Genomic DNA, 13,584 nt, shown 5'->3' with positions numbered 1-13,584 from the left:
GGAGCCAGGCTCTTTTCAGTGGTGCTCAGTGACTGGACAAGAGACAATGGGCACAAGTTGTAACATAGGAGGTTCTGTCTGAGAATCAGGAAACACCTTTTCATTGTGAAGGTGACTGGGCTCTAAAACAGGCTGCCCAGTGGGGTTGTGGAATCTCCCTCCCTGGAGATGTTCTAAAGCCTCCTGGACACGATCCTGGGTAACCAGCTCTAGGAGATACTGCTTGATCAGAGAAGTTGGACCAGGGGACCTTCAGATGTTCCTTCCAACCTCAACCATTCCACAATTCTGTGAACAGACAGGCACCCCAAAACAGAAATGCATACACATGTAGACACTTGGCTTTTGAGGCAAGCTACAGTGTCCATAAGTAATCTGTAACAGTCCATACCCTTAAATAATATGCCCAAGATAGGTTAAAAAAAGCTGTAATCTCTTTAAAAGACAGAGAGAGATAGACAAGTTAGATGTACTGTCAAAGCTCACAGGTCTTTCAGTCTCATTGCATGCCAAATGAGCAGTCATGCTGGTATTTTGTGTAGAATCACTATAAAAATATTGCCTTTGTGTGCTAAGGCCAGACTGTTGAGCACATCCCATGCTTAGTTTGCAACCTATCATGTTTCTATTCAAGACCCAAATCTCATCCAGACCAGGTGTCATGTTTCTTTCACCAAGGTTGATAGCAAGTTAGCATTAAGAATCCAAATTGTAACATATGGAGATATCTGGGAAGTAAATACTCAGTCTCTCCTAAGGAGTCTCTGTAAACTATGAAGAAAATACATAACTCAAAATTATAATGACTATGAAGTCTTAAAACTAAAATAACACAATCCAGGTTAACACACACTCCTCACCAGTGAATATATGAATAATTTATACTTAAATAAGGTATATTTAACACAAAAAGGAAAACTTTAAGGAAAGTTGAACAAAATTTGATGTTAGGGCACACAGAAGCCCTTTGTAGTAGATGCCGGTAGTGGCCCTTGTTTTTTGTCTCCTACAGATGACTACAAAGTTCAATTCCACTTGGATATGATGTCTAACAGGGCAACACAGTGGTCACAATCCAGCAAAATGTCACACTATGTAAGCAAAAATATAGCCCATTGCTGAGTTTTCATTAATACACACGGACAGCACATAAAAAGGTCATTGGTCATGTGTTACTCAAAGTCTACTTCATGGCTGCAAACTGCTAGTGAGCCTTAATTTTTTTTTTTTTTTTTTTGGTCACATTACCTTTGAATAATGGGAAAGCTTTGGTGTTTTGGGAATGGGAAACGACTACAGTGTTTTATAGTTTTACTCCTTGTACTTAGATTTTTTTTAAATTTCAAGGTCACTAAAACTCATGCACACTGAAATAAAAATCATGCAGCAGTTAACGTAAACCACCCAAGCATGTTTTATTAATTAATATTCATAAATACACACAGCAGCTTCATTAGAGATTTTTTTTTCATTTTTTCCTCTTCAGTTTGAATGTGGAGTATTAGGAGAGCTTTTTTGCACGTCAAGCTACAGGACACAGAGCTTTTTTTTTTCTCTGCACTGCAACCTATATTTATCTGCTAAAAGTAAAAATTGGTTAAGTGGAAATGATTATCGTATATATCTTTTCTCTTTTCCTTTGAATGTACACAATGTAACAAGAGTGACAGACCTGAAATTACAATCACCAAAACAAACCCAAGATAGTTGTTGTCCACTTTCATTGGCAAATACAGCACAGAGGACATTGTCTGCAAAGTGGAATGCCATCAAAGAGGAGGCTCATTTCCTTTATTATTCTCTTTTAAATTTAGGTTTTCTAAAGCAACATCTAGAGGCATAATATCTACACAGCCCATAGCACCAAAATCAGCAATCTCTCCCCGTTCATCCTCATCTGAGGAGGAACTTTCTTCCTGCATCAAAGTGGACAGTAGAAGCTCTTGAACAAACAAGCTGTGATCTGCCTGTTCGCTTTCTTTTGATTGACGCTCTGCTTCTGACATCTTAGGATCATTCAACCTGCAGAGCAACACAGAAAGATAAGACAGGCTTAGTAGTATCATCAACAAAATTTGCTTTCACTAATTGCTTAAACAGTTGGACTGATGCATGCTGAATAACATCTGAAAGCCATTCCTTTGAGAAACAACCTAGGTACTGCTGCATTTCTCTTGACATGTACAGATCTGACATTATCTGGCAGTCCTGATGCAAGAATACAAACATTTAACAAACTTGTTCCAAGATGCTTCAAAAAATCCTTCATAGAAGTAGATTCTAAGGCTGAAGGGAAAATAAAATCAGTTTCTGAAGTTTGTTTCCCCTCAGAGGGATTTTGTTTTAAGGGGCATTAAAATTCTCTAGTCATCTCTTAGGTGTTCATTTTGTCCCCAGGACAACTTCTAAATGCAAGCATGACACAAAATACAGTACTACACACATAATGCCCAGAGATTCCCAAAGCACAGTACATCATTCCCTTTACTTATGAGTCCATGCACCTACACCTAATAGAAGCAAGAGAATTTCTTGCTTCAGTTCCATCCTAGCTCACAAGATTAGTGACTGACATTTTCAGATACTTTCCTTAAACTTATGATTTTCAAAAAGCTTTGGATTGAGATATTATCACAAGTTTTGATAGAAATCAGCATGACAGCAATAACTTAACCCCAGTTTCTAGACACAAAAACTGTTTAAATGCTTTTGTTCTTTCTCAACATGCAACTGAAAAACATCCTCCCCCTTGAATCCAGAAAATCAATATTCTAAACCTCTGAAAAGAGCTGGAATGAGAGTGGACAACTCTTCTATAGTAGAATGGATTAGATGATGGTTGTAGGTCTCTTCCAAGTGAACTATTCTATTCTATAGAACTGTAGGATCTAACTATACTTTCTGAAACAGATATGCATGCTGGTTATTAATAGCACAATCCTTCTGTGTTTTTTTAATCCAAAATATTTTACATATAAACCTCTATTCAACCTTCAGTCTTCATTAAAGATTCATTTCCTGTTAAATAAAACTAACTTTAAAGTTATCTCCCCTCACATTATCAGCATAAAAGTTTGAAACATTAGTATAAAGGCTCTTGTCTTATCAGAAGTAGTAGGGTAAACAAACACAGGTTAACAAGGCAAAATCCCATATTTTTCTCTTCAAATTGAAAAACAAGTAATATTTATTCATTGCCTAGGAACAAACAACAGGGTTGAAAAGGTGATGTTACAAATGCAAACAAAAGCATAGTATCTCAACTACAAACTTCATTAGTGATCTGGCAGTAGTTTCACTGAACTCTATGTCCACAACAAGACAAGGAAAATAGAAATGGAAGAAGAGTTAAAACCACAAACCAAATTACCTCATAAGAAGAAACTGGGAATTCTGTATAATCTGATGATTGTTTTCTGTGTTAGATATATTGGTTGCTGCTACAGATTGTGTAAGAGTGGTGGGTATGCTGCTTGTGTTAGTGCGTCTAGTGGCATTGCGTGCAGTTTCCAGTTGTTGTCTTGCTGCCTGTGCATGCTGTCTTTCCAACTGCAGTTGCATCTGCAGCTGCTGTAACTGAGAAGCAGAAGGACCAGAAGAATTGAGCTGCCCTGCAGAACGTCTCACGCCTGATAACTGAGATAAAAGCTCTGCCAGAAAAGAGAGAAGTTTCTACAGTGAAATCTGCTTAAATACATATCACACAACAGCATAATTATGTCCGAATACCAGTATATCAATTCCTTTGTTTTCTAAAAACTTTCATCGATGAAATTCATGAGCAAATTGTATTGATTTGAAAAGCTTCATGGGCTATCCATTACAAGCACCCCATGTCTCAAAACCCACGGGAAGATTAAGAATTAATTAAAGAACTATGTATAAAAAAGAATCGAAGCTTAAAGCTTTTTAAACTGATAAGGGTCAACCTATGGAGAATACCATATAGGCAGTATCTTGTGCAAGAATTCTCTAAAATTTTATTTTCAAGTTAGTCAAAATAGTTATTAACCCCTTAGAGTCTGACTTCAGTTGGTGGCTTCATGCACCTTCAATGCATATTCCAGAGGGAAGTTGTGCCGCAGAAAAAACAAATAATTATAGCATAATTTCAGACATTTTTAGAAAATATTCAGTTTAGAAAGGCTTTTTAAATGCTGCATTATATGAAAAATATTTGACCACAAGAGGGGATTTTTTGGTGCAATTTTTGACCTCGGCTCAAAAGAGAAATTCTAATGATAAAAAAGTTAAATCTAGCCTGGATTCCTTTCCTCCAGAGTTCAAGACTGTGACAAATTATGTCCATGCTAAACATTTCCCGAAATAAACATTAATAATAAGCTATTGCCCATCAATTTGCTACATATTATATTCCACACAAAGTTGTGAGTACTACTTTGTTATGTATGATACAAGGAGGGCAGAAGTAGTAGATTACCTTTTTTCCCTATCCATCCAATCCTCATTAAAGCTGTAAGTCTTTATTACAGGTAATGAAAATTTTCCTTCCATCTCACTTTCATGATATAATCATTTGAAACTAGGCTTTTCTTAGGGGAACAAAGCACAATGCAGTAGTTCTTTGCATCTGGAGCACTTGATATCACTATCGGCTACCAATATTTTATTTCACTAATTACTGATAACAAGTACAAGGAGAAAAATAAATAAATAATGCACACATGTCTGTTACAAGCACAAGTTCTAACTTCTGGTAGTATGTACTAATTATTACCCCAATACAAAGGAAGACTTATAACACTGCCAGGTAAGACAGATTTTTCCTTGCTGTTTGTAAGATCACTTTGAGTACAGCTTAACAGAACCCTAGTAGCAGATGTGAATTTGAGACACAGGCTTGGCATGACACAGACACCGAACAAGGCTGCACTACATTGTCTGAATGCAAAAAAACATTGAGACAAAAAAAAAAAAAAGACAAGACAAAAAAGGAATATGATTTTATTACACATGCTCCTAAATGGGAAGGTCTTGTGGGGCTGAAATAAACCAAGGCAGCCACTTCATGTTTAACTCAGCTAAACTAACACACACTGCATCAGTAAGAGGAAGTGTTGCACTCCAGGACTCCAGGAGACACAAACATCCTCCCTTCTTGCACCAACTGTAGTGCTTTAAAGGACCCACGACCTAATTTAAGTCATTAAGATGACAGAAAATTTTTCATCCTCTTTTGCTGGGATATTTTTAGTAGCAGGAATGCAGCCTGCAGGTCTCAGGAAGTGATTTTTCCCCTCCATTTGGCACTGGGTCAAAGCCACATTCAGAGTTCTGTGTTCAGTTTTAGGCTCCCCAGGACAAGAGACATGGACAAAACAGAGCAAATCCAGTGGAGGGCCACCCAGATGATCAGAAGGCTGGAACATATTACATGATGAAAGAGTGGGAGAACTGTTTCTGTTCAGACTGGAAAAGAATGCTTTGTAAGATATCTTACTGCTGTCTGAATCTACCCAAGTGGAAGATACAGAGAGAACTAAGATAGACATCATTTTTTACTATATGAGTGTAAGAATGATATCTCTAAGATTTTACATTAGATCATCAAGTCCAACCCCCCTCCCATGGGCAGGGACATCTTTCACTAGATCAGGTTGTTCAAAGCCATATCCAACCTGACCTTGAACACTTCCAATAATGGGGCATCTACAACTTCCCTAGGCAACCTGTCCCAGTTACAATGACTTACCCACCTTGTAAAAAAAAATCTTCATTATGTCCAATCTAAACTTATCCTCTTTTAGTTCAAAACTGTTTCCCCTTGTCCTGTCACTACAGGCCTTCATAAAAAACCCCCAACAACTCTGTCTTTCTTATGAGTCCCCTTTATATCTTGAAAGGTTGCAATAAGGTCTCCCTGGAGCCTTCTCTTCTCCAGGATAAACAACCCAACTCTCTCAGCCTTTCTTCATAGGAGAGGTGTTCCAGCCCTCTGATCATTTTTGTGACCCTCATCTGGACCCACTCTAACAGGTCCATAAGGTCCATGTCTTTTTTGTACTGCTGACCCCAGAGCTAGATGCACACTGGATGCAGGACCTTGCACTTGGCCTTGTTGAACTTCATGAGGTTCCCATGGCCCCACTACTCAAGCCTCTCAAGGTCCCTCTGGATGGCATTCCTTCCCTCTAGGAAATCAACTGTTCCACTCAGCTTGGTGTCGTCTGCAAACTTGCTGAGGATGTACTCAATCCCTCTGCATCATGGATATTAAACAGTACTAGTCCCAGTACAGACCTTTGAGGGACACCACTTGTTACTGATTTCCACTTGGACATTGAGCCATTGACTGAAATTCTTTGGATGCAGTCATCCAGCCAGTTCCTTATCTGTCTAACAATCCACCCATCAAATCTATCTCTCTCCAATTAAGTGGCAAGAATGTTGTGAGGGCCGGCATCAAAGGCCTTACAGAAGTCCAGATTGATGACATCCATAGCTCTTTCCCTGTCCACTAATGCAGTCCCTCCATGATAGAAGATCAGTAGATTAGTTAGGCATGATTTGCCCTTGCCTAGGGCATGTTGGCTGTGTCTAATCCCTGCTTTCCATATGCCTTGACATAGCTTCCAGTAGGACCTGTTCCATGACCTTACCAGACACAGAGATGAGACTGAATGGTCAGGAGTATCCAGGGTTCTCTCTTTTTTAAAAAAATTAATTGGTTGTATATATTAACATGTGTTATAAGATTTTTCCTAAGGAAGCATTACATAATACATGGATACTGTAAAAAGATTGGATTCGTTAAAAGTAACAAGCATTAACAGAGATATGAAACTCAACCTAGTCAGACTGAGTGCTGAGCTTGCAATGAACAATGGGTAATCAGCCTTTCCAGTTGCAGCCTTCACAGTGGAAAACACGAGACAGTTAAAAACGTATGTAACTTGTTACACAGATTACCTGTAAACAGTTTCTCTCCATTGGACACCTGGAATTAGATTCAGTTCCAAACATATATGAGAGTTTCCATTCTAAACTAAGAGAAAGGTCTGTTACCATGAAGTGTTGTTACCCTGTTCTTTTGAAAGTTTTAAAGTTCTTCTAAAAGTTTTCTATGCCTTCTGATGTTTACATATTTCTACTGAATTTTCTCACACTGTTCTTGTAAATAATGATTGTTTTACATGCTTCTTTGTGGGTAGAGAGAATTGATAGACTGTTAGTTTAACCAGTGTAGTTAAAGAGGTGGCAAATTTCATCCTCTAATCTACTGTCACTTTTGATATTCTATATATAGTAAAGTCAGAAAATAAAGCTTACTCTTTGAGTTCTTTTCTTTCCCCTTTTACATCTAACATCTGTGTGTAAGTTATTTCGTGTCGTAGTGTAACAAAGTGCGATGTGGATAATGTGAGGACATAAGCTCTGAAGTGTGGGATTCAGATGCTTATGGGAGATGGGTAGATTTTGGCAGCTGGAGATGGAAATTTTTTTTAAAATTTCATTTTAAACACAGAAGAGGGACTGTGTGTTTGAGGGCCTAAGTGTGATATTCATTTGTGAAGGACTGTGCTCAACTCCTCCCTTTCCCCTCAGCAGATACACCTCTCCACAGAAGCCTTCATTCAGTCATTCTTGTCTAGTTAGATGGGTTCAGAGAATTCATCGTAAAGCTCCACTTTGATTTCCTGTTTAAGTGCAGTTCATGCAATCATATGGAAAGTTTGTTCCATATTAACGGCCTCCTTGGCACTGATTTCAAAGTAGGAGATGTGGCACTGATTTCAAAGTAGGAGATGTTGTTTTTACTGTAGCACCAGGCTTGCACCTGTTTTGTGGTGACTTATCTGTTTTCTAGGTCAGTCTTGTTTCCCAGCACAGAAAAAGGAGTACTCAGGATCTCTTGGACTGGCCTGAGTGAGGAATTAATCCCTTGGGCTGTCTAGGGTTTTAAATGTGTTGGGGGCCATGACATCAAACACCAGGATGCAGCAGTCTGTTCCCTTGTAGAAGGCAGCTCCCAGAGACTGAAATTGTTCTTGGAGTGCTATATCCTACAGCTGCATTTTCACTAGCCTGTCATCCACCCTGACCTCGTTTGTCAGGAAGCCTGCACCTATCATAGCTTTGTACTGGTTACTGAATTTCTTGTTTACATACTGGTTCATGTGTGATGTCTTTCCCATCCCAGAGTCTCCAATGATGATGACTTTTAGGAACACTTTCTTCCTATAAGTCATCTTTTACACTGGTGCATGTGCTGTGGCACCTGGCCTGAGACTTGCAGCCCTTTTACTCTTCTAAAAAATGGGTGTGATGTCTCCCTTTTTCCAATGACTGGGGACTTCACCTGACTGCCATGACTTTTCAAATATCATGGAGAGTGGCATGGCAACTACATCAGCCAATTCGCTCAGGACTCTAGGATGCATCTCATCACGTCCCATACACTTATGTACATTCAGGTTCCTCAGGTGGTCATGAACCTGATGTTTGCTTACAGTGGGAGGAACTTTGCTCCCCTAGTCCCCATCCTGCTGTCCATCCACTCAAAAAATCAAAAATACATGCATACATGTCATACGAGGAGAGGCTAAGAGACCTAGGACTCTTCAGCCTGGAAAAGAAAAGGCTGAAGGGGGAGGAATCTTAACAGTGCATATAAATACCTGATGGGAGGAAATGAAGAAAAGGAAGCCGGACACTCTATTACCCACTGACAGGACAAGAGGCAAAGCACAAGCTAAAGGGGCAGTGTTTTTCATTTCAGAAGTTCCAGGTTCAATCCCTGTAGACAATCCAATTAAGGGTACTTTTCATCAGTAAATACCCATCAATTGTGACATTGGGAAGCATTTAAAAAAACCTAAACAAACCACCAGAAAAATAAGACAACCATTTTCATCATGGACTTTGTTTCAAAGTCTGTTTAAGGACTCTGATCTAAAATCAATGGTTACAGCTCTTACCAGATATAGGATCCATGGTTTCTCTATTGCTTGGAGAATATGAACTCTGAGAAGATGAAAGCCCACCACTGGAACTGCTAGTAAAGTGCATGTTTGATCTACGTGCACGGGGGCCTCCCAAACCTCGGCCTGGATGAAACATCCTACGTACGTGCCGAACACCACTAGATTCATCATAACCAAGCAGTTAAGAAAAGTCTATTGCTATCAGCTATTAAACAGCAAAAACATTTACTAGATTGAATAATCAGGTAACACATTGCTCATTCATAAAACAATGATTCAATTTTATAAGAGCAATGTAACCATAGCTATGGTGCTAGTCAGATCTGTAGATGTGAACTCAAGGCACCCAGGGCTCCTTGCACCAAATTCATCTTTCCCAGGCTTCTTATCATGTTTTAAAAATGTCAGGATGGATTTTCTGCCTTATGGATTAAAGCTTTTACTAGGTAATGCTACAACTGATGATGCATATTCAGCAGAACATATTACTCAGTAGACAAGGATTTTAACATCAAAATTGGGAAAGAAAGGTATTTAAATACTGAAAATGATCTACAAAATTTTATTGCTATTCTTACCACACAAATGTGTTCTCCCAAGACAATCTAGGTAAAGCTTCCTTTTACCTTAAGAAGCAGTAGTGCAATTAACTACTAAGCTAGGAAATAATGTACTTATAATATTTTTCCAATTTCTAAACTAGTAGCTTTAGCTCACCTTATCTCCAATTTTCTTATTTTCAAAAATAGCATGTTTATCACTTGTATAAAATCTATTATCTGCAGCAGACTGGTGCCCAATGTCTTATCCCACAATGCACAATTATGGTGTAGAATTCATTTCCTCACAATATCACTGAATTGAAAAATTTAAGACTGAAAAATTAAGATTTCTTTTGGCAAGTAAGAATATCCAATTACTATAATAAATACTTTCAGGAAGAATTGACTCTTTTAAATCTATTATACTATAGAGCATAAAACATTTCACTTGCAGGATTTAGGAGGGGGAGAAAATCTCCCTTGGGACAAAATATAGTTGTCTAGCACAGATTGGTTTGTTCCTCCTTTGAATCTGTTGATACTGGATACTAGTAGTGACAGAACATTGTCACTAATATTTTACTGATTGACTGCTTCTCTCAGGTAGTTTGGGAAGCTTTCCATAGCTACATCTGACAGAAAAATGCCCCAATTCCAGTCTTTTTTAAAAATAAACTTGGAAAATAAGATAACTAGAACATCCTTAATATAAATACTTTGAAAAATTCCAGCCTTGGTCTCATTTTGAAAAGTATCGTAGTAGCTTGCTAACTGCACCTTTCAAAGTGTTTTCAAGAAAAAGAACATTATTTAAATATACTAGTCAAGAGTATATTGATGTCTCACCCAACTATGCTGGGGTTAAAAAAAAAACATTTGGACCTCTTAACTCATTGCAAACATATACTGAAAACAACCAAGCTAGAACCATTTACAAGGTCAAGACTAAAGCCATGTTTCAAATAGTAAAACAGTTGAAAATTGTTTAAGAAAGAAACTGGAATTTAAAGAGCTGTCCAGAGTCTCCAGGGATAAAGGTGGTATCTTGCAGCATCTGCACAGGAACCTTCACAAGAAATATGTGCAGCCATTTAAAACAGCTTTAAATACCCTCCTAACTGCTACACAGAAGACTATATCCTTTCCTAAGCTGATAGCAACTGGGCAGGGGGAAATCTCTCCCCCATTTCTTCTTTTTAGTCTTAGCTGTCAGAAGATGTGAAATAGCACCCAATATGGAACAACTAGTCCAGAAACTCTCAATTTTTGTGAATTTGGCAACACTAATTGCTAAAGTAATGTTGTACGGAAACTTTTACATGCATTTCCTATAATTATTTATATAGACTCTCCCCATCAGTTTTGTGATGATTGACACTGTGGCCTTACTCAGTAACTGAAAATATTATTCTGATTTCTTTAGCTCTTATGTAGCTAGTAATGAACATACATTTCCCAATTAAAAGTTATCTGACATCACTGATGTGGGAGGGGAAGTAAAAGCTCCAGAAGCATGAATTCTAGTCCAACACCTCATCCACTTCAATAGGAAGTCAATTTCACTGTGTAATTGGGACTGACAATTTAAATTATAAAAAATTTAAATACAGACAACAACCAAAGTGAAACGATTTCCTCTAATGTTGCTAGCATTAGATATAACGAACTTGAGTTGTTAGGCCTTCTTTTTTTATATAAGAAGCTCTGATAAAAAAGGACACTATCAAATTACACTAGGAGTGCATTTTTAAAAATGAGATACAGAAAGATCACTTAATGAGCTTTTAATGATGGCCTGTACTTCCATGAAGAGTATCTTCTGAAATTATGTTATAAGTATTTGTATAGCAAAAAACCAAGCCACATTACTGTTCCTAAGGCCAAGTAACAGAAAGAAAATTGTACTTAGAAGTGCAAAGAAACTGACAGTTTGAGCTCTTCAGTCATTGACAGTAGCTATAGCACTGCAATTTGCAGTGAACAAAGATAGCCCTAATCCCTAGGAAGACTCCTGACAGGTCTTCTAGTTATAGCTTTTAAAAAGTCAATAAATAAGAGGCTGCAACTACCCTATTGAAATATAGTAATAAAACTAATCAAACATTTAAGATCCCTCAAATTCAAAGTTCAATGCATTCTCTAACACATATGCTTTTGGTGAAATTATCTATAAACCACTACTGCATCTGGATTGCTGCTTTCCCAGACACAAAATAGCATCAGAACTAATGGCCAAGAAGGGTAAAAATTGCAGAAAGAAGCAGCTGGGTGCCAGAAAGATCTTTAAAAGCTTTCGCTATCAGAAATAAAACAAAAACACACACCCACATTGTCAAGCAATACCTAAAGCCTATTCACAGTCTGATGGAGATATATATATATATTATATATATATATATATATACATATTAAAAAATCAGACGTATATTTCCCCTATAACTAAACACCAATTCTAAAAAATAAGCTACACTGGTGGAGCCACTTGACTACAGAAGTCAGAACAAGTAGTTACAGCTATCCTAAGGAACAGTCTATCCCTTTTCCCTCAACTTAAGAAAGGATATTAAATCTCTAGAAGCTCTGTGTTCCAGTGTAAGATGAGCTGCAAAGTCATCTGTGACATGATTAGGATCCCCTCCAGGTAATGCTGCACATATTGGACAGATCTGAAACAACAAAGTGAGAAAAAAAAACACCAAACACCACCAAATTTACACAAATCACAAAACACAATTCAGAGTTGATCACTTGACATGGATTCTTATACTTTAAATATCACATTCTAATCCTACACCTAAACAGCCACAATTTAAAACAGTAAATGTGTTCAAACACAAATGTTAATTGTAGCATCTTTTTAAGTCTCACTTTTCCTTGTAATTATGCACTTAATAATACCATGGAAACCAAAAAGTAAAATTTTCAAATCCTATCTGCAATGTTTCAGCTTTCAATATTGTCTTTATATGTCAATTCCAGAACAGATAGTAGGTCTAATTACACAGGATTACTGCTTGAATGTACCTACATATGACATTATCAAGTTCATTTACTGCTCTTTGAATCTTCAGGTGACTTCTCATTCATCTCACCAGTGAAGTGCAGGAAGGAGAATGAAACCAGATGTGAATATTCATTAAAGTATCCCAGCTGAGACCACCCACCGCAATAACACAAGTAGAAAGTTGGCAGAGAAACTCCTTATTCCTACCAAGTATTTTGAGAGATAGCATTATGGTTTTGTTTTTCTCTTAAGCCTAAACCCACATTTAAGAAAAGTCTAGGGACACTTACGGCCATAGCAACCTTCATTTATTATTTTGACTTTTCCCCCCAATGACTGCAATCACCTGAGAGAAGTGTGCCTTAAAAGTCCTTTGTAACAGTTTTGCAGGCCAGCCTTCAAGTTTGACAGATCATATGTTAATAAGCCAGAAAGGAGAAACTTTGACACAGTATATGCTAGGTCTTAACTACTCTTGCAAGGATATCAGCCTGGACTTTGCAACTGATAAGGCTGTAAATTAGGGGGGAGACTCCAGACTGAGAGGGGTGAGGGAATCAATAGAACCATACAAACCTATGAATAGAAATGCAGGAGGAAGGGAGACCCAGGAGGAACAAAGGGGAGGGTAGACAGAAACGTGTATAAAGTGGACTGGTCACATGTAAAACAGAGGTCGTCAGTATGTTTATCTGACTGAGCCTGATCACCACAGTCTGCCCTGTCTTCCTATATCTTCTTATTAAATTGTAACAATCTCTGCATAATGTCACTGTCTATCCCATGTGTATGCATGCTGCAAGGACTAAGTGCCAGCTACTGGTGAGACCTGTGTATGTATGAACAAAAATTGGTGCCAGATACTGGAGTCAGACTAGGGCTGTAGGTGTCTCTGTGGCCTGTGGTGTCAGCTACTGGAACAAGTATCAGTAGTTGGAGGGGCCATAGCTCTTTAGACCTAGGGTAGGTACTACAAACTTTGTGCCTGGAGTGCCTGCTACTGGGGGAGCTGTCATAAGTGTATTTGGTGCCAACTATTCCAGTCAGACCAGAGGTGCAGGCACCCCTGGCCTGTGGTGTTGTCTACTGGACT

The 13,584-nt window shown here is 38.1% G+C and overlaps 1 protein-coding gene and 1 pseudogene across 2 annotated transcripts in view; both read right to left on the bottom strand.

Moving 5' to 3' along the window:
* Window positions 1-1,390: 1,390 nt before the first annotated feature.
* The window catches only part of LOC137465563 (E3 ubiquitin-protein ligase KCMF1-like), a 113,183-nt gene continuing 100,989 nt past the window's right edge, over window positions 1,391-13,584 (bottom strand). For both annotated transcript variants that reach the window (XM_068177649.1, XM_068177650.1), the window contains 4 exons: window positions 12,063-12,153; window positions 8,940-9,125; window positions 3,371-3,650; window positions 1,391-2,022 (listed from right to left, as the gene is read on the bottom strand). In XM_068177649.1, the coding sequence (XP_068033750.1) occupies window positions 1,770-2,022; window positions 3,371-3,650; window positions 8,940-9,125; window positions 12,063-12,153 (810 nt within the window). In that variant the 3' untranslated portion in view covers window positions 1,391-1,769. The remainder of the gene's footprint in view (window positions 2,023-3,370; window positions 3,651-8,939; window positions 9,126-12,062; window positions 12,154-13,584) is intronic.
* Window positions 4,731-8,933, bottom strand: LOC137465565 (ras-related protein Rab-7a pseudogene; annotated as a pseudogene).

The sequence above is a fragment of the Anomalospiza imberbis genome (assembly GCF_031753505.1).
Source record: "Anomalospiza imberbis isolate Cuckoo-Finch-1a 21T00152 chromosome W unlocalized genomic scaffold, ASM3175350v1 scaffold_31, whole genome shotgun sequence".
In the NCBI taxonomy this organism is placed as follows: Eukaryota; Metazoa; Chordata; class Aves; order Passeriformes; family Viduidae; genus Anomalospiza; species Anomalospiza imberbis.
This window is presented reverse-complemented; position numbering and strand designations above follow the sequence as displayed.